This window comes from Leucopleurus acutus (assembly GCF_964270905.1).
Source record: "Leucopleurus acutus genome assembly, chromosome: 20".
Lineage (NCBI taxonomy): Eukaryota > Metazoa > Chordata > Mammalia > Artiodactyla > Delphinidae > Leucopleurus > Leucopleurus acutus.
The window spans coordinates 27,850,007-27,877,164 of record NC_139162.1 but is presented as its reverse complement, the minus strand read 5'-3'; the positions used below and the strand labels follow the sequence as shown (position 1 = coordinate 27,877,164).

Below are 27,158 nucleotides of genomic sequence, written 5' to 3'. Positions count from 1 at the left end.
AGTCTTCATGGCCCTCAAAATGATAATCCTACTAGTCCATGCCTTTTGGGGGAAAAATGTCTACTATAGCCCTTTAGAAATTCACGATGCACAAGGGCAGATTAAAGGCTCTGAGAAGTCCTGCAGCAAAGAAAACTAATGGGGCTTAACCCAGCATTTTCCAAGCATATATATGACCTTCCCTTTCCTCCAGCCTCAATGATAACTCAAGGACCCCAGTGTTCAGAGGGGATGTTTTGGGCAATCCTGGCTTAGGACCCATCTAGCTTTTCCCAAGATTTCCCCACCTCATTCAGATGCTTTGTTTCACAGATTGTCCTGCAAGGTCCTGAGTGACCAGAGCCTGGAGACCCTGCTGCACCACCTACCCCGGCTCCCTGAGCTAAGCCTGCTGCAGTAAGACTGGTTTCCCCATTTCACTGTGCAGGGCTGAGGCTCTTGCATCGCAAAGCCATCCCCTTCTGCACCCTCCCCGCTTCTCTTGGGCTGCTTCATCATTTTACCTGGCACAACTGGGAGCTCAAGTCTGCTTCCAGCTCTTCCCTAATACCTTGTCAACCTCAGGGAGGAGTTATTTGACCCCTCTAGGCCTCAGTTTCCTTATCTGACAAATGGGACTAATATTCTTCAACCCTTCCCCCAGGGTTGGGATTCAAACAAGATAGTTACTCTAAAAGCACCTTGAAGAATGGAAGGCCTGTGACAAATGGGCCATCATTCTTCTCTCCACCCACAGAAAGGTCACCTACTCCTATAAAGAGACTATAGTTGTAGGTCGTGTATATATCACACACCAGTTGGGTTTTTTTGGTAATTTATATATATATATATATATATATATATATGTATTTTTTTTTTGGCTGCATTGGGTCTTCATTGCTGAGCACGGGCTTTCTCTAGTTGTGGCAAGTGGGGACTGCTCTTCATTGGGGTGCACGGGCTTCTCACTGCGGTGGCTTCTCTCGTTGCGGAGCACGGGCTCTAGGCACATGGGCTTCAGTAGTCGTGGCTCGCGGGCTCTAGAGCACAGGCTCAGTAGTTGTGGCGCACGGGATTAGTTGCTCCACAGCATGTGGGCTCTTCCCAGACCAGGGCTCGAACCCGTGTCGCCTGCATTGGCAGGCAGATTCTTAGCCACTGCCCCACCAGGGAAGTCCCCACTCACCAGTTTTTAAAGGTCACCATCTAATTCTGTAAAAGGGGAATTTAAGCAGCATCCCCAAAGTATTTAAAACTCTATTTTCTAATTTCAGCTCAGACTGGTTAGAATTTAAAAAAGGATTTACTTTAAATATTTTTCCAACGGGGCAAGAGCAGCTACAGCTGATTTGGAAGAATACAACAGGAAATTAAATCATACCATTAAAAACAGCAATATAAGTACTCCTGCTAAGGATCTCTGGGACACCTGAGACAGCCGACATCACATCCAGGATCTCACCTATCCCTGAGTCCTTTTGGGAGGGGAGGGAGGAGATGTGTGACTTCCCAGAGGTGGGCAAGTGTGGCAGAGCCCATGTCAAACTACAGAATCCACTATGGTCCCACCCTGACAGGAAAGGACGGATCAGGAAGGGTTCCTTTGGACACAGAAGTTGTGGGCTAACATGAATAGATAGGAAACCTCAGACCAGAGAGGGACTTCTCTATGCCCAAGTCACACAGCATCAGCCCCCAGCTCCTCATCCGTCTTTGGAATGAGGTAGCCGGCCTGACGGTCACCAGTGCTTAAGCTTTGTATTGGGTTGGTCAAAAAATTCATTCGAGTTTTTCTATAGTATCTTACTGAAAAACCCAAACAAACTTTTTGGCCAACCCAGTATTATTCAGTCCATACTGTTTGTGCACTGCTGTGGACCAGGCACTGCTTGGGCTGCTGGAGACACAGCTGAGAGAGGAAAAAAAAAAGACGAGGTCCTTATCTTCTTGGAGCTTACCGTGTAATAGAGGGAGCTGGTCAACAAGCAAAGTGAAAGCAAATCAGATGAATTCAGAGAGTGATAAAGTATTTTTCTAGAGAATGTGGTAAGGAGTGATTGTGGAGGTGATTCAGACAATGGCAGGGGTGGTCAGGGAACGCCTCTGAGGAGGGACGCTGGGGTGCTACCTGAAGGAAGAGAGGGAGCCAGCCTTTTGAAAAGCAGGGAACAGCATTCCAAGGAGATGGGACAGCATGCATGAGGCCCTGAAGCAGGATTGAACTCAATGGGCTCGAGGAACAGTCAGAAAGGCCAGTGTGGCCAGAGCACAGTGGCCGGCAGAGTTGTAGGAGAGAAGGTAGAGAAATGAATCTGGGCCGGGTCACACAGGGCCTGGTAGCTGTGGCGAGGAGCTTGGGATTTTGCCCAAGGCAGAGGAACGATTTGTCTTTTCAAAACCTTAGTCTGGCTGCTGGGTAGAGAAGGGACCGGGACAAGCGTGGAAGCAAGAGCAGGGAGGGGGTTGTACAGCCAGGGTAAGAGATGATGGGGGCTGGGAATTGGTGGGGAGAGAGGGAAGTAGGTAGATTCAGGGTGGATCTTGGGGGTGTAACTAACAAGACAAGCTGATGGAGGGTTTATGGAGCGAGGGAAATGGAGACCCCAAGGATGCCTCCAAGGGCAAGATGGAAGCATCTCACTTTCTCTAAGGCAGTGGTTCACAGCTGGAGGGTGATTTTGCCCTTCAGGACACATTCGGCAACGGAGACATGTTTGTTATCGTGATGGCAGAGGTGGGTGGGAGGTCATGCTACTGCTGGCATCTAGTGAGTAGAGGTCTGGGATGCTGGTAAACTTCCTACAGGACAGCCTCCAGATCCAAAGAATTATCTCTGTAATGCTGAGCTTGAGAAACTCTTAAGGACCTAAAGCTTCCCGCTCCTTGTCAGCAAGGACTCACCTGTGAGTGCTTAGGATAAAAACAATATAATAATAACAATAAGCATGGGTATCGTGCTGGCAGTGCACAGGCTTGATATGATTCAGTCCTCATGACACCCTAGAGGAAGGTGTATAAGTAGTTCTGTTTTTCAGATAAGGAAACTGAGGTTCAGAGAGGTTAAGCTACTTATCCAAGGACACACAGCCAGTAAGCAGAACTAGGACTCAAACCTCAGTCCACTTGACCTCAGGCTCCTATTTCTCGCTCTTGAGTTCCTGTCTCCCTCCTTAATGCCTGGCTGACCCACCAGCCCCCATCCTTTTCATTCGCCTCCAGCCTGTCCAGGTTTCTTGCCCACTGATCTCCCTTGGTTCCAACTTGCTCACCTAGGGCCCCGCCCCTTTCCTACTCAGGCTGACCCAGATGGAACTGTCCCCAAGGAGCCCCCTCCTGCTGGCTGACATCTTCAGCCTGTGCCCGCGGGTTCAGAAGGTGGATCTCAGGTGAGCATTGCCCTGGGACAACCAGAACCTAGGAGGGTGGTGCCTGGAGCCTGTTGGATGTGAAGGGCTAGGATGGAGATAGTGGGACCCAAATCAGAGACTCAGCTGCTGGAGGAGGGGGGCCTGCCCCCTGGGGGCATGCTGAGGCTGTGGTCAAGGGTGGCTGACCCAGGTGCTGTCTGCTCCAGGTCCCTGCATCACGCGACCCTGCACTTCAGGTCTAGCGAGGAGCAGGAAGGCGGGTGCTGTGGGTAAGTCCCCTGGAACCGTGCCCGAGCAGCCCGTGGGGGTTGAGGACGGGCAGACTTGCCTCCTGGATGTCCAGAGCAGAGGACAGACTGAGAGGGCTGGGCTCCGTCACGGGCAAACATGGAGTCCACAGCAGACAGGATTAGAGCTCAGGGGCCTGGTCTGCGGAAAAGCTTTAAATACCGACCCCACAAGGGCCTGGCACCTTGGGCAAGTTCCTAAACCTCTCCAATCCTCAGCTCCCGCAGCTGGAGAAGGGAGACGCTATATTTCAGGCCGTTGGCAAAGAGGAATTGAGGCAATGTGTAAAGCACGAGAGGCACTCACAGTTATGAGTGTCCCCCTGCGCCACACCGCTGACTCTTGGACCAGTGCTCTGTGGTTGCCTTGGTGACAGGGGAGCCAGCATTGCACAGGATAATGGGGCCAGAGAATAACCTCTAAGTACAGAGATGACGTTTCTGGTAGCTATTTGATGCCACTGGCTCACCGAGTGACCTTGGACCAGACCCTTCTCTCTGCGTCTCAGCCTCCTCAGCTGCGAAATAACAATAAATAAAGAGCTGATGTTTGCTGAGCATCTGTAGGGCACCATTCTAAGAGCCTCGTGCAGATTACGTCCTATAAGCCTCACAGCTGTGGTCATGCAGCAGGAAGGGGTACAGCTGGGACTTGAATCCAGGGAGTCTTATAGCGCTCCTGGCCCAGGGGCAGGCAAACTTCTTCTGTAAAGGGTTAGATTGTAAATATTTGGGGTTTTCCAGGCCATAGGGTCTCTATCACAGCTATTCAACCCTGCCGTTTTAGCTTGAAAGCAACACAGACAATATGTAAACGAAGGCGTGTGTCTGTGTGCCAGTAAAACTGGAGTTATGGACACTGAGACATGAATTTCATGTAATGTTTGTGTGTCATGAAATGTTACTCTCCTTTTGATTTTTTTCTCAACTGTTTGAAAATGGAAAGACTATTCTTAGTGTGCAGGTCTTATAAAGCAGGCGGTCTTGGGCTGTAGACTTTCCAATTCCTGTCTTAACCCAACACTATCGTGACTTCTAGAAGACCTTCATAGTTTCCAAGTCTGTGATTTCCAAAATGTAGGACAAAGACCAGGGTGGGATGATTTTTAGGGGGTTGGGCCGATGGTAGAGTACTTCAGCTTCATTGAATTCCTCCCTTTTCAATTCTCTGATTAAGGCCAAGAGGAAGCCTCAGTTAGGTGTTAGTGTGTCTACAACACCTCTTAACATTTGCTAAGCTCCCTTTTAAATAAAGAGAGAGCTCTCAGCAGGTGCCAGTGTCTGGCTCGAATTTAATGATGATATTTTGCTCCTGTTTCCTGTATCCTTATGCTTATGGTCTGTTTGGGGCAGGCAATCCCAGTTTTCCATTGGAGTGAGTGATACAGGGTTTCCTTTTCCAATAAATGCATTAAATAAAAAGAATGAGCTGATTTCAAAATATGAAGTAGGGCTTCTCTGGTGGCGCAGTGGTTGGGAGTCCGCCTGCCCACGCAGGGGACACGGGTTCGTGCCCCGGTCCGGGAGGATCCCACATGCCGCGGAGCGGCTGGGCCCGTGAGCCATGGCCGCTGAGCCTGCGCGTCCGGAGCCTGTGCTCCGCAGCGGGCGAGGCCACAACAGTGAGAGGCCTGAGTACCGCAAAAAAAAAAAAAAAAAATTAAAAAAAAAAAAATATGAGGTAAACAGTAGGGTAATAGGGAATTTAGGACCATGGAAAAAATCATGAAGGAGAGTAACAATAACAGATAAAAATTTTAGATACTGGTTTTAGGCACTTTCTCATTTTAAGATTTTTTTTTTAAGTTGCTGGCTGGCCGTAAGCTGTTCATTTACCTTATTGTGTAGTCTCGGTGCAGGCCTCTCAAAGACACTTACTATTACTTTTGATTCCAGCATCAATAACCCTCTGCAGGAGCAGACATCACCCTTAGTCTCCTCCACTCCACCCTCATGTCTGTCGATTAAAGTGACCGCCAAGAGCTGTAGTTCACCTTGAATCAGAATCAGTCTGGAGAGCCTTGTTCCTAGAGCTTTTAATTCAGCGCATTTGGGTTGCGTTCCCAGAACATGCCTCTCACCGAGTTCCCAAGGGATGCTGGTGGGGGTGGTCGGGGACCACACTTTGAGAACCACCTCCCCAGAGGGAGAATGTTGGTGGGATCTGCTGTGGAGGGAGGTGGGAGTGGTGGATGCTGGATGTTTCCAGAGAATCCAAGCTTGGGTGAGGCCCCGCTGAAACTCAGAGGCCACACCCAGGACTAGCCAGGGCAGAGGGTCTGAGTGGCCCCATCCCCGGTTTGCACCCCTTCCTGCAGCAGATTCACAGGCTGCAGCCTCAGCCAGGAGCATGTGGAGCCGCTCTGCTGGTTGCTGGGCAAGTGTGAAGACCTCAGTCAGCTGGAGTAAGTCGGGCAGGAGGGGGGAGAGGAGCCCGGGAGCGTGTGCCTGGGTGGCACCGACGGGGTGTGTGTGCATGCGTGTGTGTGTGCACTCAGCACCTCTCAGGACCAGCTAACAGGGCATGGGATGCCTGGGACTCAGTCACGTCCACGTGGTTTCTCTGTCCCCATTTTATCCCTACCATTCCCCACTGCCACCATGGTGGAGCTAATTCAGGGTATGCCCTTGATCTAATTTGGGGAGCCCTTCGCAAAGGGCCACAGGAGCCCCTTGGCCTCATGTTGATCAGGGCACTGGAGCTCTGCTGGCTGGTGGGGCCTGAAAGAAGGGATCCGTTGGTTGGCCTGGCAGGTGGTTAAGAGCAACAAATGCCTCAGCCTGCGGAGGGCCCTGGAGGGTGGGGATTTGTGGGCTGTCGTATGGATGAGAAGTGGTATCAGTGTGGCCTGTCTTGGGTGCCCAAATAGTGCAGCCCGCATGGGTAGGTGAAACAAAGCTAATACCTATTGAGTAGTTTCTCCACTGTCCTAAGTGCTTTACATATTCTTTTTATCCTTCCAACAACCCTAAGTACTGTTATCCCCATTTTATAGATGAGAGAACTGAGGTACAGAGAGTTTAAGAACCTGCCCTAAGTCACACAACTAGTACGATGCGGTCTTTGCTCAAAACTGTTAGGAGTCCAGCTTAGGACAAGCAGGATGTAAAGAGAGCTGTCTACCCGAAAAAACACAATTTAAGTTCCTGTTGTGATGTGGCCAAGGAGAGAAATGCGGCTGATGAAAATCATGTATTTTAAAGAAAGATGAATAAGCAAGATGTCTTTAAGTTTTCCTGTTTTTTCATTATAGAGGGAACTTTTGCTTATTTTAAAGATTACTTTATTAAGTGTCTTCCTGAGACAAACTAGTTTTTCATTTTTAAAATTTCTCAGGAAAAGACAAAATAAACAAGGCTTAAAAGTGTCATAATCAGGGACTTCCCTGGTGGTACAGTGGTTGAGAGTCCGCCTGCCGATGCAGGGGACACGGGTTCGTGCCCCGGTCCGGGAGGATACCGCATGCCGCGGAGCGCCTGGGCCCGTGAGCCATGGCCACTGAGCCTGCGCGTCCGGAGCCTGTGCTCCGCAATGGGAGAGGCCACAACAGTGAGAGGCCCGCGTACCGCAAAAAACAAAAAAAAAAGTGTCATAATCAGGGGCAAAATGAGTTCAAAGATGCAGGACAAAAATCAGATATTCCCGGGCATGCTGATTATATTGTTTCTTAAACTGTAGCTAAAACCATAGAATGCTACAATAAAGGGAAATAAGAAAGTCTTCCAGTGCAATTTCAGATATTGCATTCTCAAATTAAAAGAAGAAATGTGATGGATAAATACATCCTCCAAATATCTTTCTTTTTCCTGAATTTACTCTTGTTCAAAAATTATGGCTCCCAACGGATGCAGGCCAAGTGCATGGCAAAAGCTAATTGGTTTTTCTCTAACCCCTGAAAGCCTGCTGGAGGCACGTGAGTCCTGGGAGTGGCCACCAGATACTGAACGGGAAGATGAGGCCTGGTTAACTGTGGTGCTGATGAGGGGGATGGTGGTGATAATTCTAGTGGTGATGCCTAGTAGCAGTGATGGGATGGTGCTGGTGGTGATGACGGTGCTGTTGGAACAGAAGTAGTGCAGAGTGGTGGAGGGGATAATGGCAGTGCTGAGTGGGTAGAGTAGCAGTGATGGTAACTGAAGAGAAGGCACGTCTGAGCACCAACAACCTCCTCGTACCTCTTGCAGCCTTTCAGCAAACCTGCTGGGTGATGCCGGGCTCAGGTGCCTCCTGGAATGTCTCCCTCAGGTGCCCATCTCCGGTTCACTTGAGTAAGTGTCGAGCAGCTTCAAAGACAGCAAGGAGGAAGACTCCCCAGGGCCAAGAACATTAGTGGGCTTCTTTTGAGTCATCCCTAGAGAACTGCAGAGGACAAGGGCTGGGAAGGGGAAAGGGCTGATTCTTACCTTGACCCCTGCCTACCTTGGGTCCTTTCTTCCTTCCCTCATTGCCCGCTATGGGCAGAGCTCCCACCAGACACCCAGGAAAGGCTGTGGCTAAAGCTTGGTGATCCAAGCTGACTCCGGGTAGGGAGCAACCGTTCATCTCTAACCAGCTGCTGGGTCTCAGTTGTCCTGGCTCTTGGTCCATCCCATCCCTGAAGCTCCTCTGACCAAATCTATGAGACACGGATTTGCGGATGTCGCCGCAGCAGGGAGGGTCCCTAGGAAGTCATCCTCACTCACTCAGTCGCCCCAGTGACCTGGGAGACTGTGCTCTGGGCACCCCTGACCCCTGTGGGGCTGGAGTTGCCAGCCTGGCCTCATCGTCACGCAGTCTCAGACCACAGGGGCAGCTCTCAGAGACTCACAGTCTGGTGCCTGACCTGCCCCGTGTGGGGATAGCGCCCCTCTGGCCTCTCTCTGGACCTCAGTGTCTCCACCTGGAGAACGGACACTCGGACACTGAGGACGCTCCTCTGGGAGATGACAGCTGGAAGGGAAGAGACGAGGGGGGCTGGGCAGGGCTCCACTGAGGTGCTTCCCCCACCCCCCCATCCTGAACCTCTTTTCTCTTCTAGTCTAAGCCACAACGGTATCTCTCAGGAAAGTGTCCTGTGCCTGGTGGAGACTCTCCCCTCCTGCCCACGTATCCGGGAGGCCTCAGTGAAGTAAGGCGACGTTGGTGCCACGCTGGTGGGGAAGCAAGACTCGCACACTCAGTGGCCCTCCATCTGTGTGACTTGGGCAACCTCCGCCCTCTCTGAGTCTCAGGGTTCACTGAACGTGGGATCATAGTTTCCATCCTCTGAGGCCCGTGTGCCACAGGGCCTAGGGAGGCCACGGGTTAGGGAACACCAGGTTTGGGGTCCTTGAAGAAGGAGGTGGGAGTCTCCTCGGGTCGGCACGGGTCTCTCCTCTGGTCGTCGAGGGTCTCTCCCGTGGCTTCCACCCGCCCTTGCCCCTGAAGACCCAGCCCCCTTCCCTCCCGCACCCCCTGGTGCCTGGGTCCCAAGGATGCCGGCGAAGCTGGGCCCTCGGCTTCCATACGCCCCTCTCTCTGCAGCCTGGGCTCCAAGCAGAGCTTCTGGGTTCACTTCTCCCGACAGGAGGAGGCTAGGAAGACACTGAGGTAATTTCTGGTCTGGGGGGACGGGAAGGGGGGACAAGGGAGAGGAGGTTGACCCTGTGGTGGCCTCCATGCCTCCTTCCTCTCTGGGTCCTGTCCTCCTTCACACACCCTGCTTCAAGCTACTGCCTGGGTTTGCCTCTCCCCCACATCTGCCCCCAATCTCCCCTTACCTCCAGCCCCTGGGCTGGGCCTTTGAGTGGTATTTGTGCCCCTTAGCCACGTCCTAACTATAAGTCTGGAGGCTTCTGAGTTAAGAGATCAGACTCTGGAGCCACTTGGGATAAATCTTAGTTCTACCACTTAGCAGCTGTGTGACCTTGGACAAGTGACTTAACCTCTCTGTGTTTCAATTCCTCATCTGTAAAATGGGAATAATAGCGAGACCTACCCTTTAGGGTTATTGTGAGGATTGAATGAGTTAATATATGTAAAGTGCTTGGAAAGGCCCTGGCTTATTTGAGTGTTGTACCAGTTGTTTATTATTACCGTTATTATTATCCCCCCCGGTAGCCTTGAGCTCTGTCTGTCTCTCTCAGCCTTGGGTTAGTTCCTCCACATGTCTTACTTCACCTTTGGTCGTGGCCTCTGAATCGGTCCACTGCCTCTGGCTAGGCCTCCTCCAATCATCCCACAGCACCTGGAGGGGTCTTCCCAACACACATCTGAATGTGGTACTCCGTTGCTCAAAGCCCTTCGGGGGCTCCCAATTGCCCTCAGGATAAAGTCCAAATTCCTTGGCCTGGTCTTCTCCCTCAGAGTCTGATCTGGCTGTCACCTCCCGCCATATTCCTCCTCACTCCCCCCACCCCACTCCACACACACACCACCCTCACACCAAGTATATACACACCACATACCACCCACCCACACACACAGCACATGTGCGCACAAATCCAGCCACAAGGGATCTTTGTTCACCAAACACGCACTGCCTGATGAAGCTTCCCTGCTTCTGCGCACTCAGCCTGACGTTTTCTTCCCTACCTTTTCTGAGATCAAATTCTCTTAATCCTTTAAGACCCAGCTCACATGTCAGCCCCTCCTGGACACCTCTGGTGGCCCCTGTCCTATGAGAGGGAGCGGCCCCGTGGTGCTGTGCTGGGCCCTCTTCTCAGCCCGTCTGTCTGTGAGACAGTGTCCCGAGGCCTGTCTGCCGGCCACACGGGGCCAGGCAGTGGGAGGGCAGGGCCACAGCAAGAATCCCAGTCCCTCCTGCCCCCGAGGGAGCCTGAACTAGGGTGGTACTGGAGACTAGGGAAGCGGTCATGGGTTTGGGGTGTGGAGTCAGGCTGACTTGGATTGAAACCCGAATCTGTCCCTACTTCTTACCAGCTGTGTGTCCTCGGGTTGGCCACTTTCTCCCTCTGTAGGTGATGCTTTTGGGGTTCAGTGAGATACTACCTGTAAGGCAGGCACTCCTGCGTGCTCACATGGTGCACCCAGAGGCTGGCCCAGGGCCTGCCGTATAGTCAGGGCTCAGTAAATGACTGACTCCTCGCACCTTCTTGGGAGGTGTCTTTCCAAAGAGAAGAGAAGCTCCCAGAGCAGGGGTTGCATCTTTGGCCTTTTCTCAGGCCTTTGGTCCAGGCCTTCGCACTCAGTGGAGGCTCCCCCGTGGGTCCTGGCAGTCCCAACAGGCCTCGCCCAAACTCTGACCCTTGCCCTCTGCCCTCAGGCTGAGCGAGTGCAGCTTCGGGCCAGAGCACGTGCCCAGACTGGCCACTGGCCTGAGCCAGGCCCTGTGGCTGACGGAGCTCACGTGAGTGACCAGGCCCCGCCCGTGGGGGCAGCTGAGGGGTGGAGAGTCCCTGCCAGAACCTCCCTGGTAACTGACCTCTGTCTGCAGGCTGACCCAGTGCTTCCTGGGCCTGGAGCAGCTAACCATCCTCCTGGGTCTGCTAAAGTGGCCGGCAGGGCTTCTCACTCTCAGGTATCGCCTGCCCGTGACCCTGGGAGGGGGCCGTGGTGGCAATGGGGGGCAGAGGTGGGCTCTGAAGTATGGGTCCCCCCGAGGTCATGGTCTTAGCCGTTTCCTGCGTCCAGAGCCCTGCCACCTGCCTGTAGGACCACCCTGCCCATTAGTCCCAGAAACCCGCTCAGGCGCAGAGAAGCCTCCCTCCCCAAGGTGGGGCCTATGTTTGGAGACTTCAGAAAAAGAGGAAACTGAAAAGGACACCGAGCTGAGGTCAGAAATAACATGTAACAAATAGCATGTTTGTATGTTCACTGCGATCATTTTAAAACTTTCAGAAAAACAGAAGATTCCAAAAAGTAGAAAAACAATTCTGAAAACCCATTTTCTCATCACCTAGTTCTGACAGTTGTTCCTGGTTTTCCATATTTGCCTCGAATTTTTACTTTTTAGCTGAAGTGTCTTAAAGTAAGGTATAGATCTCATAAAATATCACTCCAAAATATTTCACCACAAGTCTTTAAAAAATAAGGACATTTTCTACATAATCACAGTTGAGTTAGGACACCTACAAAAATCAGTAGCAATTCCTTAGTGTCAGGTATTACCCAGTCCAATCTAAAACCTCCCGCTCTCCCCAGATGGGACGGCTGGCTCTTTGGATCCAGGATCCCGTCCAGGTCCCCATTTGCATGGAGTGGTGATGGCTCTTCGGACTCTTAATGGGTGAACCGTGGACAAAATCGGTCCCCTGTGCTGTAGACCGTCCCACTTTCTAGCTCTGTCTGGTGCTTCTTTGTGATGTCATTGAGTTTGTTCCTCTAACCCCTGACTCTCCTGGAACTGGAAAGGCTCCATGGGATTTGTGTCTAAAACTACCTACTTCATGGCCAATACTGTGCACTTTTCAACTCAGCCCACGATGAGGCACATAGAGTCTGGTTGTTCCCCAACATGACATTTTTAAAAATTGTGGTAGAATACACATAACATAAGATTTACCATCTGAACCATTTTTAAGTGCACAGTTCAGTAGTGTTAAGTACATTCACATTGCTGTGTAACCGAAACTTTTCACGCAAAACTGAAACTCAGTACCCGTTAACCGCCCCCCCCATTTTCCCCTCCCCCCAGTCCCTGGCTTTCTACTCACCTTTCTACTCTGTTTCTGTGGATCTCACTCCTCTAGGTACATCATACAAGTGGAATCATACAGTATTTGTCTTTTTGTGATGGGCTTATTTCACTCAGCATAATATTCTCGGGGTTCATCCTTGTTGTACCATGTTATAGAATTTCCCTTCCTACTTAAGGCTGAATGATGTTGCACTGTGTGTACACACCACATTTTCTTTAGCCGTTCATCCATCAGTGGACATTTGGGTTGCTTCCACCTTTTGGCTATTTTGAATAATGCTGCTACGAACATAGGTGTACAAATATCTCTATATCTCAGCTTTCAATTCTTTGGTGTAGAATCGCTAGATCACCCCAAATAGCATTTTAAAATAAAACTTGTCTTACTCTAAAAATAATGTGTACTCCTCGTAGAAATTTGTGGAAAACCCAGAAGAACGTAAGAAGAAAATAGTCCTTTGAAAAAAAAATTCAACATAACTTTAGAAGCAGCAATGTTTTAAACAGCTCTCTTTTTTCCTGCTTCTAAATTAATTCATACAGGGACTTCCCTGGCAGTCCAGTGGTTAAGACTTCGCCTTCCAATGCATGGGGTGTGGGTTCAATCCCTGGTCGGGGAGCTAAGATCCCACGTGCCTTGTGGCCAAAAAAACAGAACATAAACAGAAGCAATATTGTAATAAATTCAATAAAGACTTTTAAATAATGGTTCACATCCAAAAAAATCTTTAAATTAATGCATACACATTGTAGAAAGTTCAGAAAATACTGAAAACTAAAGAGGAAATAAAATGAAAACACTTCAAGAGAATTCTACAATTGAAACAATCATCATTAACATTTAATATATTTTTCTCACAGCTCTGTCTCCCTGTTCCTCACCATATGCGTTTTTCCCTTTCCATATATATTTTTCCTTTTTTAAATACAAAATTGGGATCATGTTTCATATACAGTTTTATTTCCTTATCTTTGCAACGTGACGTTATGTAGACCTTTCCTTAAACCTAAAAATATTGTTTAAAAAAATAATATTTTCCCTTTGGACGGTTGCATAACTGTTAGAACAAGGATGATGTTAATTTTCTGTTTTATGCTTATGCCTAATTTTAAATTTTATTGTTTTTAAAATCAGCAAAACCCAGAAAGCCTCTAGGCAGCCCCCTTGGCACTTTCCTCCCCGCCCCCACTAACCCTAGGCGACCTTCGTCTGTGTCCACCTCTGTGACAGGGTGGAGGAGCCGTGGGTGGGCAAAGCCGGGGTGCTCACGCTGCTAGAAGTCTGTGCCCAAGCCTCAGGCAACATCACTGAAATAAGGTAAGTCCAGGGAGGAGGCCCCTCAAGTTCTTCATCTTTTCATGACCGTTGGGACCATCCGTCATCTAGACATTGGTCTCTTGTCCTGTGGGGTAATAGCTGCATCCCTAGTGAGTTCTCTGGGTCCCCAAGATGGCAGGAGCTCCTGGGGCATATGTGAGGGGCTACACAGACTTGTTGGGACTTGTGCAGTAGGCAAGCCGCAGGACCAGAGAGAGGGAGGCAGCCCCAGGTTCAAGACCAAGAGCTGTTAGATCCCAGACAGACACTGCTGGAAGTCAATGCTGGTTGTCTGGAAGGGGCCCCTGGTGACAGTAACACACACCATGGCTCTGTGACCAGAGGTGCCAGGATCCCATGGACTAGCTAAGAGCAAAGGCGCTGGTGTCTCACTGACCTACGTCCAGATCCCCACCGGGTCTGGGAGCTCAGTCGGCTAAGCAGCCCCAGTCCCAGCACAGCCGATACGGGAAAGCTGCTGTGGGCCTCACGCTGGCTACCCCTTCCCTCCTCAGCATCTCCGAGACCCAGCAGCAGCTCTGTATCCAGCTGGAATTTCCCCATCAGGAGAACCCAGAAGCCATGACCCTCAGGTGAGACCCAGTACCTGGGGCCCCAAGAGAGAGGCTGGTGATGGAGGGAGGGGGAGAGGGGGGTACTGCTGCTTCTGACCAATAATTCTCATGCCCCTGCTCAGAGTCCTTTGATGCCCAAAGTCTCTACATGGCCTGTGAGATCTAGCCCAGCCTACCTCTTCATGCTATCTATCCCTACCCCAAACCCCAGTCTAGGCTCCAGCTAAGCTTCCAGTACCTTAAACACCACCTTGCTCTCTTTGACCTCAGGGCCTTTGCACAGGCTGTTTCCTGCCCAGAATATTCTCTCCTCCCTTTCCTTCTTCATCCTTCTTCAGCTGGCTAACTCGACCTCATCCTTCAGGTCTCAGTTTAAATGCCACCATCTCAGGGAGGCCCCTCCAACCCACCCAGACTTAGTCAAGTCCTCCCATCATCCATTCTTAACAGATGCCTGGGTTCACAGCTCCTCTAATCCATATAGCACGTTTCTGGAAATTAACATGTCACCTCTTTGGGGGAATGCAGCCCTGCAAGTATACATTGTGAGGACTAGACCATACCTGGATCTCAACCCCAACTCACTTCCTTGGCTGGGTCTCCTTGTGCAGTGAACAACCTGCACGGCCATACCAGGTGCCCCATCCTGACCTCTCCTTCATAGTACTTCCCATGATTGATTAGTAAATTGGGGGACTTTATTTGATTAGCATTTATTTACCACCGTAAGAAACGCTCCTTGCAGGTAGGGACTGAGTCCCTGGTACTGAGCCAGGTGTTTAGAAGCTGCTGCCTCCCTCTCCACCTCCAGGCTGGCTCACTGTGACCTTGGGACCCACCACAGCCTTCTTGCCAGGCAGCTGATGGAGAACTGCGCCCGGCTGCGGCAGCTCAGGTCAGCACCCTGAAACGCTGTCTGGGGCCCTGAGTTCTCTGATTGACCCCAGTGCCCGCTCCAGGCCATAGGTGAGAGGCTGGCCAGTGCAGGATGGAGATGAGCAGAGCGTGGGGCTGCGCTAGCATTCTTGCTTCCCTCTGCAGGAGAGAATCACACCTGGCCAGTGGGGGAGAGCCCCAGGGTGGCAGAGGGGAGCCCTGCCCCACTGGGAGCTCTTGGGTGGGTCTTTCCCCTCTCTTAGCCTCCCCATCTTTGTGTGATGTTTGATCCCTGAGGTGTGTCCAGCCTGAAATCCTCTGTAACATGCTTGGGCCTTTTCAGCTTGTCCCAGGTGAACCTCTGCGAAGCCAGTGCTCTGCTGCTACAAAGCCTCCTGCTGTCCCTCTCTGAGCTGAAGCACTTCCGGTATGCAGACAAGACTTTCACTCAGGGCCTCCCCCGCCCTCCCCGCCCCCTGCAGCTCAGCCCCGCCCCCACACTTCCTGTTCTCCCCAACCCTGCGCTCAAAGGAGCTCTGTGTCCCCATCCCGTGGGCTGGGACCACACATGACCCTGGAGATGATGCCAGGGTTCACGGTCATCTACATGGCCATGTGGCATGAAGGTGATTCCCTTTTGAATGCTCTTTCTTTTTCTTCTCTTTATTATTTGGAAATAATTGCAAACTAATAGAAAAGTTACGAGAAGACTGAGAACCTCCATATGCCATTTTCCCGGATTAACCCTTTGTCAGTTTTTCACATTTGCTCTTTTCTCCCCTCCCTCCTTCCTCAACCCTCCCCTCTCTTCTCCACCCCCCCTTTCTTGTTCTGAACCATTTGAAAGTAAGTTGTATAATTATGCCCCTTCGCCCCTTAATATTTCAGTGAATTTCCTAAGAACAAGAACATTCTCTCCCTTAATCCAGTAAAAGTATGAAATTCAGGCAATTTAACATTGATACCCTACTATTATCTAAGCTACAGTTTATATTCCAATTTTGCCAATTGTCCCAATAATGTTTATTGCATTTTTTTTTCAGTCCTGGATTCCATCCAGGATCACACACTGTGTTCAGTTGTCATCTCTCTTTAGTCTCCTTCAGTTTGGAATGTGTCCTCAGCCCCTCTTTGTGTTTCACACTGTCATGACATTTACATGGCAGCTAATTTGTAGAATGCCCTTCTACTTGGCTTTCTCTGCTGTTTCCTCATGCTTAGATTTAGGTTCTGCATTTGGGGCAGGAATATCACAGAGGTGCTGCTGTGTTCATCTCAGTGTGTCACATCGGGAGGCACATGATGCCTACTTGTCCCCTTATTGGGGATGTTAACTGTGATCTCCTGGTTAAGGTGGTCTCTGCCAGGTTTCTTCACTTGCAAAGCTACTGGTTTTCCCTTTGTAATTAACCAGTTATCTGGTAGGAAGATACCTTAAGATGATGTAAATATCCCGGTCTTCCTCAAACTTTCACCCACGAATTTTAGCATCCATTGATAATTCTTGCCTGAATCAAATATCAAGGATGATGGTTGCAAAGTGGAGCTTTTGTAACTCTCAGTTCTCTTTTAATTCAACCGATCACATCGGGGGAAGGTCTCTTTTTGGTACTAATATATCTTTAACACCCTCTCCAATACTTGCTACATTTTCTGTTTAAATAAAGATGCAGAGCTCATGGTAAATGACAGTAACTAGCTAGACTTCACAGTGATGCCTGATTATGACAGACATTGTGAAGTTGCTACCTGAATGATTGTGGTTTAAACAAGTATTCAACTAGTCCATGTTCCTGCCTCCAAGCTATGTCTTGACTTAAAGATTCCCTGATGGGAGAGATTTATGAAGGGAAGGAAGGTCCCCTCCCACTGCCCCCCAGGAACCATTCCCCACCCCACCTCCTTGCCCTCTGCCATCAGCATCCAGAGCTCCCAAGACCCAGAGCTCCTACCTGACCTGCCTCCCTTTGGCCCTTTGACCCCCACCAGGCTGACCTCCAGCTGTGTGAGCTCCAGTGCGCTAGCCCACCTGACATCTGGTCTAAGCCACTGTCACCACCTGGAGGAACTGGAGTGAGTTGTGGGGTGGAAGGGTCCGGGAGGGGATGGCCCAGCAAAGGCAAAGGGTGGGGAGGACAGTTGTGCCTTTGGTTAAAGTGGGGGGTGGGACTTCAGCCTATCGCTTTTCTCCCTGATGAAGCCCGGCAACTCTGGGTGTGGCCTGGGGAAGGCTGAGCGCTGGGTTCTTGGTCCCAACTTTATCACTCACTCAGAGTGACCTTGGGCGAATAACTGTGCCTCTCTAGACTTGGACAGCCTCATCTGTAAAATGGGGCTCATCGTCCTTCTCTGCCTAGAGCGGCTCTGGGTGTTGGGTAGAGAGAGAGCTAAGGGACAGAAGGGATCATTGCGTGTGTGTGTGTGTGTGTGTGTGTGTGTGTGTGTGTGTGTGTCATTTGTCCCTGGCTTCCTCTGGTGCAGCCCTCATCCAGGGCATCCTTTCTCAGCTGGGTCAGCTGTGACTGCAGTGCCCACCTCCTCGGGGACCCCAGAGCCTGACCCTTGGGGCCAGGAATGTCCCTGTGCAGCCTGGATAGGAAGGGTGGTCTGGGATCTGTGGACCCAGAGCCAGCCTCCTGGGGGGACTGGGGTGGTAAGGGGGGCTGATTTGACAGCTCAGCTCCAGGGGCTGGGCAGGCTTGTCTAACCCTCACCTCATGCTTGGTCCCCTCCAGCTTGTCTAACAATCAACTTGGCGAGGAGGGTACCAAGGTGCTGACGGGGGCCCTTGAGGGCAAGCGCCGGCTGAAGAGGCTTGAGTAAGTGGTGGTGGTTAATGGGGGTGAGAGCGGGGGAGTTGGGAGCATGTCTAAGAACCTTTGCATCTCTAGTGAACACCACTGTCAATCTCCTGGATGGACTCAGGTGAGCTGAATGCCCTCCCTTTTCCTTCCTTACCTGGCTCTGGGTGTTATCAAAATGCTTGATCATAAGAAACAGAATACTCAGTCAAAGCAACCCAACCCAGAAATGTATTAACTCGTGTCACAGAAAATAATAAGGCAACTGATTTCAGGCTTGGCTGGATCCAGGTTCTCTATTTGTTCCCCCTCCTCCCTCCCTCCCTCCCTCTCTCTCCCTTCCCCTCCCTCTCTCCTCCCCACCCCCCATCTCTTTACTTCATCCTCAGGCAGGCTGTTCCTGCAGCTGCAGCTCACTTTCCCTGTACCTACAACACAAGTCCCTAGAATAAGTCTCACTGGACTAGCCCAGGTCACATGCCCACCCCTAAACCAATCACTGTGGCTCTAAGCACACGATAATCTGATTGGCCAGATCTGGGTCACATGCCCATCCAATTATCTGGACTGAGTCAGGGGTGGTATTTCAGGGGACTATTAACACAAGACAGGGAGACAAACTCTGGGCAGAAAAAAACCCCATAGATGACCACTGCCATGTGCCTACAATCGTTTCCTTAGTAACTGGCAACTTTTACTCTCACCTATAATTTGGAGTCACCAAATTCTTAGAAACGGTGGAAACAGCCTCAGTCTAAAGGACAGGTCCCCATCCTGCACACACGTGACAGTATCGAGACAGAACACGTGACAAGGCATCTTCTGCTTTTAATCTCTAAGTTTATCCGTTGACCCAAAATACACACGAATTATAAAAAGTTCCATCATCATAGAAATATGTAACAACGAACATGAAATCCCTGGCAATGACACCCCCTGGGAAAACTTCTGTAAATGAGCAGTTTGTGAGTTTTCCTCCAGATATTTTGGACACATTTTTGAATACAGTTTAAAAGCAGCTCTCTGACTTTTTGCCCCTTAACAATGAATGAAATTCTTCCACTTCGTCCCTCTTTGCATATCCTGGCAGGGGTCAGGGGGTGGTATTAGGGAGACCTTTGACCAGAGGGTCACTGTCTTCCCACTGAGATGTTTCTTTGGCTTCCCCCCATGTGCCTGCACCTCTGCTCAGCCTCCCTTTCTTCTGGAAGCTTTTATTTGGGGTGGAGTTGGAGGCCCAATGAGGTCATCCATTGGCTCATTCATGCGTTTAACATATATGTGTGTTCACCTGGGCACCCAGGCCAGAGCCAGGAGCTGGAAGTGCTTCAGAGAACAGGACATGCGGGATCTTAGTTCCCTGACCGGGGATCGAACCCATGCCCCCTGCATTGGGAGCACAGAGTCTTAACCACTGGACCGCCAGGGAAGTCCCAATGATTCCTTTCTGTCTGAAGGAAAGGGATGGATCTTCACTCCCCAGAGGCCTCTTCCAGTTTCAGATCTGTCGTTTCTGAGTGTCTCCTCTCCAACAAGCAGCTCCCCTCAGATCCAGCCAACTTTTCCCACCTGTCCCTCTGGGTGAAATGGTTAGGGGTGTAGGTGCTAGTTAACAGCCACACCACCTGGGTTCAACTCCTGGCACAGTAACCAACTGTCCCAGTTGAGCTGGGACAGAAAGTCCCGCATCCTGGAAATCTCAGTTCTGGGCAAACCAGGACGGTTGTCACCTCTCGGTTGTACCTCAGTGTGTGAGCTTAGGCAAGGTACTCAACCTCTCTCTGTCTTCTTCCTCATCTTAACTCTGGGGATAATAGCTGGACCTACCCCCTCAGTGATTGTGAGGATTAAATGAGATCACACACATGAAGCACTTAGAACAGAGCCTGGCACAGAATTCACACTCTACAAGTATTGGCTGCTATTATTATTAGTACTGTTATTGTTATTATTCCTCTCTCCTGCCCAAGGTGGGGCCATAAGGAGCATGGTCCATGGGTAACACATGGTTGGGCCCAGGAATGGGAATCCTACAGCCTTGGGTTCTGTTCCTGATGCTGCCACTTTCTGTGTGTGACTGCTGGGCCTCAGTGTGCCTCATCTGTACAATGGGGATAACTGTATATCATATCATCTCTAAATGGCCCTTAGTATGTGCTTGGTATGTGGTCGCTATGATGACTGATCAGTAGTCTGGGTCTAGTGTGATTCAGAATATAGAACTGCTGCCTGGATGGCTGTAGTCATTCTTACAGAGGAAACAGCATTTGGATTTCCCAGTGCAGTTTTGTTTGTACAGTTTTTGGGGCTTTTTTTACACTGTGTGGATGTAAGTGGCTGTCTTGGAGATCACTGGGCATTGCTGAGCACTCAAGGTCTGCGTCAGGGACCCAAGACCAGTATGCCAAGTCCTCCTGTGGCCTCCTCTCCTCCAGCCTCAGCCACCTCCCCCTGGGCGGCTCTACCCTGGCTGCACTCACTCAAGGACTAAGCCACATGACCCTCCTGCAGAGCCTCCGGTGAGTAACCAAGTGACCCCGTAGGAGTGAGTGGGAGGAGGTACTTCCAAGTTCTGCTGGGACCACCCATCTAGGGAAACACTGGGGCACCTCCCTGAGAACCCTCTGTGGCTCCTGTCCTCGGCACCTTCCTATAACCCTCCCAGGTCGGTGTCACAGCTCTTGCCTTTTACTGCCACCAGCTTCCTCTGCGCTACACAAGTGACCTGAAGGAGCTGAGCCCAAGTCCTAGGACAACCCTTCATGTGCACAAATTCATCCTCTGTTCTTGTTCATGTTTCTGATTCACGGTTGTGGGTTGTCTAGATTCTGCATTTCAAGCTCCCAGGTGATGCCAGTTCTGGGGGCCACAGACCACACTTTGAGTAGCGATGGTCCAGCCTCAGAGCTGATGACCTTGATATTCTGGCCTTGTGCCCCTGGCCACTTTGAGAAACAAATAGCACACGTTCTTTTCATGTGATTTTTCAAAATATGAAATATTGTGACTCTCAACAAACCCAAGCAATGACACAAAGCATTGTTTTGTTTTTATCCAAGTCCCCGCCCCCCACTCTGGCAGGGTAGAGCATGTAGGAGATGAGCTCAGAGAGTTTGGGGGACCAGGTCATTTCACCCCAAGTTAATTTACCGAAAGGCAGTTCCCTAAAAATTAATTTGCAAAACGAAAGGCAACAAAACAAACAACCCTCAGACTAATACCTCTGCATCAGCTGTTTTGTTTCGTTTGTCTCTTCCCCCCATTCACAGAGGCAGGGTGTGGTCAAGTGCAGAAAAGACCATAAATAGACTGGGTTTAAGGAAAAGCCCACTATTTTTATAGATGAAAACAGGATGAGTTGTGAGAGACACGTGAAACTGACATTCAGCTGGGCTGGCCTGAAGATCCCTGACATAGGGGCAGAGGCAAAGCCTGGCCGAACCAAAAAAATGTGGCCACTGCTCCAGGCCAATGGCTCTGGCCTTTCATTTCCACCTTGCCTGTGAGGCCCTGGGGGTCTTTGGCCCATCACCTCCTCCCTGAGCCTCCGAATTCTCCTCTGGGTATTAGGTACAGTCTGCCCACCTTGCCCATCCCCCTCCCTCGGACGTTTTGTGACTGACATATGAGTTCCTGGAAGTGTAAAGGCTTTGCAAACTGTGGAGTTCTTAGCACTGCACTTGCAAATGCCTTTACTCCTGACTAAGGCTTCTTGGCCCTGCTTCTCCAGTCTGAGAGCTGCCACCAGCTCAGAGGAGCTAGGGTGAGTTGCCTGTCCCTCCCCCGGACCCAAGACAGCTTTGGCAGGGGAAGGTGACAGAAGCAAGGAGCTCCTGGAGGACACTCTTCACTTCCTAGTGTCGTCACCTTCACCCACTTATATACTGCATCACCCCAGACCCAGAACCTCGGGAAACCCAAAGACAGGCTATGAGAGTGTTGATTGCAGCAAGAAGGATTTAGGTCAGACACCAGGGAGAACATCCTAAACAGAAGACAAGAGTTTGGAGTCCTCACCCAACATAGGGCGAGAGGACTTTATCACTGTGGCTGAGGCCTTTCTCTAGACGTTGGCCTCCTCTTCTGGGATGAGGACACACACAAGATGAGATGGGTGGCAGGCTGATGGTTGCAATTCCCCTGCTGTTCTCTCCCCAAGCTTGAGCCACAACCAGATTGGAGACACCGGTGCCCAGAACTTAGCTGCTGTCTTGCCGGGACTGCCTGAGCTCAGGAAGATAGAGTGAGTGGCCAGCCCTCCTGACGGGTCCTCAGCAGCTACACCACGGTCCAGGGAGACTCTGGCTCCCCCCCCCCCCCAACCTCAGTGTCCAGGCCCTGGGGCTGGTTACCTCCTGGAACTGTTGATCTGGGGACCTTGAGCCAGCCCAGCCCCTGCTCTTCCCTGGGCCTCTCCGTCCCATCAGGCTGGGACAGCGTGTGGCGAGAGTGCTGTCTCTTAGGGCCCTAGCAGATGTGGTGGGGTTGGCGGGGGACGGGGGAGTCAAGGGTCTGACGTCAGCCCCTCCTCAGCCTCTCAGCAAATGGCATCGGCCCGGCAGGGGGAGCACGGTTGGCGGAGTGTCTCCCGCTTTGCAGGCACCTAGAGGAGCTGATGTGAGTGTCTGCCCGGGTGGGCTACCCTCTGTGTCCCCGCAGGCCACCTGGCCCTTGGGTCCCCCAGTGGGCACAGGGCAGGGGTATGGAGCAGGCCAGCCTGGTGCTCAATTTCATCCCCTCTCCTCTTCCAGGCTCGGCTACAACGCCCTGGGAGACCCCACAGCCCTGGGGCTGGCCAGGGGGCTGCCCCGGCACCTGAGGGTCCTGCAGTGAGTGGCCCCCTGCCCGCGGTGTGTGCAGGGTTAGCGGGAGGGGTTCCCCAAGGAGCACTAGGGGACCGAGGCTCCCATCGGCTGAGCTGCCCTGCCTTAGGGGAAACCGTGGCGTGTGCTGGGGCTGGCTGCCCCTCCCCCACCTGCTTCTCCCCTGCCTCTGGAGCCTGGGGCAGGGAGATCAGGAGACCCAGCCTCGTCCTGGCTCTGCCACCAGCCCCCTGTGGGCCCTTGGCCAAGCCCCTGCCCCTTCTGAGTCTCAGTTTCCTCATAGCTCAGCGTACCCTGTGGGCCAGTCTCCGAGGGGGAGTGAGGAAGTGTCAGCAAAGGGCTATGCAGGAGGAAAGCGACCTGCCACTTTACAGTTTGTGTCCATGGTCTCATCTGAGCCCTGTGAGGCCGGGATTCCTACTTGCTCCATTTTCCAGGCAAGGGAACTAAAGCCCGGAGAGGTGTGGAAAGCTTACCCTATGAATACATCAAGGAGCCAGGCCTTGAACTTGGGATCTCAGACCCCAAAGCCAGGGCCCTTGATACCCACCCAGGTCCTATGTCGGGGGGAGAGGGGTTAGGGGGGCAGTTACCCAGAGACTGTCAAAGGTCTGGCAGTGCAGCCTGAGACAAGGCTCAGGGTGGGGGGATCTAGCCCCCCCAGTTCCCATACCTGGTCCCCCAGGCTCCCCTCACCCCTTCCCTTTCCTCAGCCTGACATCCAGCCATCTTGGCCCAGAGGGAGCACTGAGCCTGGGCCAGGCCCTGGATGGATGCCCACACATGGAAGAGATCAGGTGAGTAGAGGCCGCGGAGCCTGGGCAGGGGGCCAGGCCCGGGGGGGGTGGTCTGGGCTTCCTCTCACAGGCGTCTCCCCTGCCCTGCAGCTTGGCAGAGAACAACCTGGCCGGAGGGGTCCCACATTTCCGTCTGGGGCTCCCACTGCTCCGGCAGATCGAGTAGGTAGCCTCCTCTGACTACCCGGGGAGCTGGGGTGCTGTAGGGGGCAGTCCTTCTCTGGCTGAGCCTGATACCTGGGAAGGCTTTTGAAGTGACAGAGGCCAGGTATGGGGGAGCCTGGAACTAAAAAAAGAGGGTGCACTTTCCTAAGACTCCCAGCCTGCCCCAGATGCTGGCCACTCTGCTTCCTCCTGCTGTGATTGCAGGGTGGGGAGAGGGCCACTAGGCTTAGGGTGCCCCTGACTCACATACCTCCCTCCCATCCCCTTCTCCGTCTCCATCTCCAGCCTGGTGTCGTGTGAGATTGACAACCAGACTGCCAAGCCCCTCACTGCCAGCTTCGTCCTCTGCCCGGCCCTGGAAGAAATCATGTGAGTGCCTGGGAGAGCCCTGAGCTGGGCAAAGTGGGCACCTGGGGGCCTGGTTCCTTCCTCCCTGGAGGTCTTCCCATCTTGTACAGGGAAGGTCATTCTTTCTCAAAGCTCCTCTCGAGGAAGTTTTAACACTTGAGCTGCGAGTGTTGTTTGTCTAAGCCATTCACCCTTTCCTGCCCATTTCCCCATCTGTGGAGGGTGAGAGGAGCAGTGGACCAGATGGAGATGGTTAGGACCATTTCCCGATTGTCCCTTTGGGAAGCGTCTGGATAGACTACCTCACGGGTTTATGGAGCCTTGATTTACGCACCACCTGTTGGTAGTGAGGAGTGGCTGAAAGCAGCAGGCCCCCCGACCTGCCCGCTGGCCATGCCCACCTCCCTCTTGGCCATCAGAGGTGCTCAGACCTTGGGGCCTGGCAGTGCTGCCTCAGGGATAAACTAGATTGCCAGGACTAGCCCGGGACCCTGAGCATGGTGGAAGAAAATGGGATTTCCTTAAGTCCAGGACACAAGGGATTACAAGATTTTAGGTTTGCATCCTAAAGATTTTAATTCTTCTCATTACTTTACACCAAAGAGAAAGTCTCAGATCAGGGCTAACTCACCAAACACTGGTGATTATCCCTTTTTAGCCAGCAGGGGGCAGACCACAGGGTTAGCGCCTTAGGAAGGACGCAGGTTCCAGCTAGAAGTTAATACCATTGTTTGCACTGTATTTATCCTTGTAACTACCTTCTACTTAGGGTCCTTAACACAAGTCTTTCATTGATAGCAGTGATAAATGTTTCCTAAGATCAGTTTCTTAAAGTGAAAAAAAAAGAGGGACAGAGGACTGATTTAAAGAAAAATATGAAACAAATAGTACAGGCGGTACATGGATGTAGCAAAGTCAGGATGGAGGCGTACGCACGGTGGAAGTTTGGATCATGATGTTTCCACAGACCTCGTGTTCTGAACTCTCAGGACAGCCAGCTCCTAAGCTGTCTGGGTTCTGAGGGATGAGCGGCTCGGGAATGGGGTGGGGAGGTAGGAAGGAGCCTCCCGTGCCTTGTAAAGCCTTCAGGGAGGGCCCGCAGGACCCCGTGGCGCTCCCCCATCCCCGTGGCCCCCAGCCCTCCCCACCTGCCCCCTGTCTCTACCCTCACTGCTCTCCTGCCACTGACATTGGCACGCCTACCCTGCAGGCTGTCCTGGAATCTGCTCGGGGACGAGGCAGCTGCTGAACTGGCCCGGATCCTGCCGCAGATGGGCCGGCTGAAGAGAATGGAGTATGAGGGGCACATCCGGGGAAGCCAGAAGGGGGTGGGGAGGACCAAAGGGGGACCTGTGTCCTGGGGAAAGCCAAGAGTCCACTGGGTCAGGCCCCTAACTCCCAGGAAGCCCTCCTGGATTTGCTCACTCCGGTCCACTCCAAGCCCCTGTCAAGCTTAGCTCTCCCTGGGTCCCGGCCTTCCGCCTTCCCGCTGCACTGCTGAATGTTGAGTTCTCTAAGCACATGTGTGGGGAGCCTTTGTTCCCCCCGCCCAACTTGGCACAGGGAAGGGACACAGGGAATCACCCCTCCGGCCGCCTCCTCCCCATCTCACCATCTCACGTCAGTCTCTTTCCCCTTCCTCCGCCATCCGTCGGGAAGCCTGGAGAAGAATCGGATCACAGCTTATGGAGCCCGGCTTCTGGCTGAAGGGCTGGCGCAGGGGTCTGGCATCCAAGTCATTCGGTAACAGGACTTGCAGGGGCAGGGATGGTTGGGGCTGGGGTGAGCACACCAACCTCTACAATGTAAAGGCACCTCCTGTAGGAGAAGGCAGGACCTGGGTCGGGAATTACCCAAAGAGACTTGGACCGCACCCTCAGGGATTTGGCAGCAAGCCGACTTGGATCAAATCCCAGCGCTGCCAGTTGCCGATTGTGTAACTTTGCATCAGTAACTCAAGCTCTCTGAACCTCAGTTTCCTCCTTTGTAAAATGGAGGTAGTGATAGTATCTACCTCAGAGAGGTGCTCTGCAGAGTAAATGATTATATAAAGCACTGAGCGCAATGCCGGGCACATAGTAAGCACTTAAAATGGTAGCTATCATCAGGACCACCACATACAGTTGTATAGGTGGTGCACTGGACATCAGGGTATTGCATCTAAGGGACACCACTCACATAGTAGACGTGTTAGGTTTCTAGTAGTAGTGAAGCGCCTCGCTCTATAAAACAATATATTATGACAATTTCAGACGATGGAAGTAAAGTGTCTTAAAGAAGGGGAGATTTTCCTTATTTGTCCAATGTGTCATATGAGCATGGCCTGGGGAAGAAGCTAGCTCCCGGGGAAGAAGATTGAGTGGAGGGGACTTCCCTGGCGATCCAGTGGTTAAGACTTCACGCTTCCTCTGCAGGGGGCATGGGTTCAATCCCCGATCAGGGAACTAAGATCCCGTATGCCGTGCGTTGTAGCCAAAAAAAAAAAAAAAGATTGAGTGGAAGAAGTCGGGGTGGGCATGGGGGATACCATCTCCCTAAGATAGCCATGCTGGCCTAATACCTGCTGCTGCCTACCAGGTAACTCTGGAAACAGCTCTTACCCTTTGGGGCCTTGGTTTCCCCATCTGTAGGTTGGGCAGAGGGCAGAGACAAGACAATAAGTGAGCAGCTCCCAGTGCTGAGAAGAGTCTGTCTCTGTGCCCCCACAGCCTCTGGAATAACCCCATCCCCCCGGACATGGCCCAGCGTCTGCAGAGCCAGGAGCCCAGGCTGGACTTTGCTTTCTTCGACAACCAGCCGCAGGTCCCTCACGGCACTTGATGGCCCCTCGAGACCTTTCAAATGCAGCCGAGTGATGCCAACTTCCACCCACCGGGATAGAGAACTCAGGAAAAGAGCCTCAGCTGGCTGTCCCTGTACCCTGCCCCACGAGGGGGAGACAGGTTTTTCCTGCAACAGTCTTCGGGGAGGACTTTTTTGGCAACAAAGGACCTAGTATAGCCAATAGACTACCCTACATCCCAAGGGACATGCATGACCAGCCAGAAACATGTAACACAATGAGCATGTCATGGTGTGATGCGTGACACAGAAGGTCACACGTGACAGCATTCCATGTGACATTGCATGAAACCTGCAGTGTGGCCTGTGGGTTAATGTCGTGGGTCTTAGCACTACATGTAATATATAAGACATGACAAATG

At 51.8% G+C, this 27,158-nt stretch overlaps 1 protein-coding gene across 1 annotated transcript in view; it reads left to right on the top strand.

Moving 5' to 3' along the window:
* The window catches only part of NLRC5 (NLR family CARD domain containing 5), a gene marked incomplete at its 3' end in the record, with an annotated part of 57,712 nt that extends 30,937 nt beyond the window's left edge, over positions 1-26,775 (top strand). The window contains exons 25-49 of the mRNA XM_082862548.1: positions 313-396; positions 3,276-3,365; positions 3,554-3,616; positions 5,953-6,039; positions 7,820-7,903; positions 8,653-8,742; positions 9,138-9,203; positions 10,879-10,962; positions 11,050-11,133; positions 13,484-13,570; positions 14,086-14,163; positions 14,957-15,040; positions 15,365-15,448; positions 17,011-17,094; positions 17,757-17,840; positions 20,258-20,341; positions 21,982-22,065; positions 22,356-22,439; positions 22,574-22,651; positions 23,359-23,442; positions 23,533-23,604; positions 23,893-23,976; positions 25,166-25,249; positions 25,615-25,698; positions 26,664-26,775. Coding sequence (XP_082718674.1) covers positions 313-396; positions 3,276-3,365; positions 3,554-3,616; positions 5,953-6,039; positions 7,820-7,903; positions 8,653-8,742; positions 9,138-9,203; positions 10,879-10,962; positions 11,050-11,133; positions 13,484-13,570; positions 14,086-14,163; positions 14,957-15,040; positions 15,365-15,448; positions 17,011-17,094; positions 17,757-17,840; positions 20,258-20,341; positions 21,982-22,065; positions 22,356-22,439; positions 22,574-22,651; positions 23,359-23,442; positions 23,533-23,604; positions 23,893-23,976; positions 25,166-25,249; positions 25,615-25,698; positions 26,664-26,775 — 2,083 coding nt within the window. The remainder of the gene's footprint in view (positions 1-312; positions 397-3,275; positions 3,366-3,553; positions 3,617-5,952; positions 6,040-7,819; positions 7,904-8,652; positions 8,743-9,137; positions 9,204-10,878; positions 10,963-11,049; positions 11,134-13,483; positions 13,571-14,085; positions 14,164-14,956; positions 15,041-15,364; positions 15,449-17,010; positions 17,095-17,756; positions 17,841-20,257; positions 20,342-21,981; positions 22,066-22,355; positions 22,440-22,573; positions 22,652-23,358; positions 23,443-23,532; positions 23,605-23,892; positions 23,977-25,165; positions 25,250-25,614; positions 25,699-26,663) is intronic.
* Between the last annotated feature and the right edge of the window lie 383 nt (positions 26,776-27,158).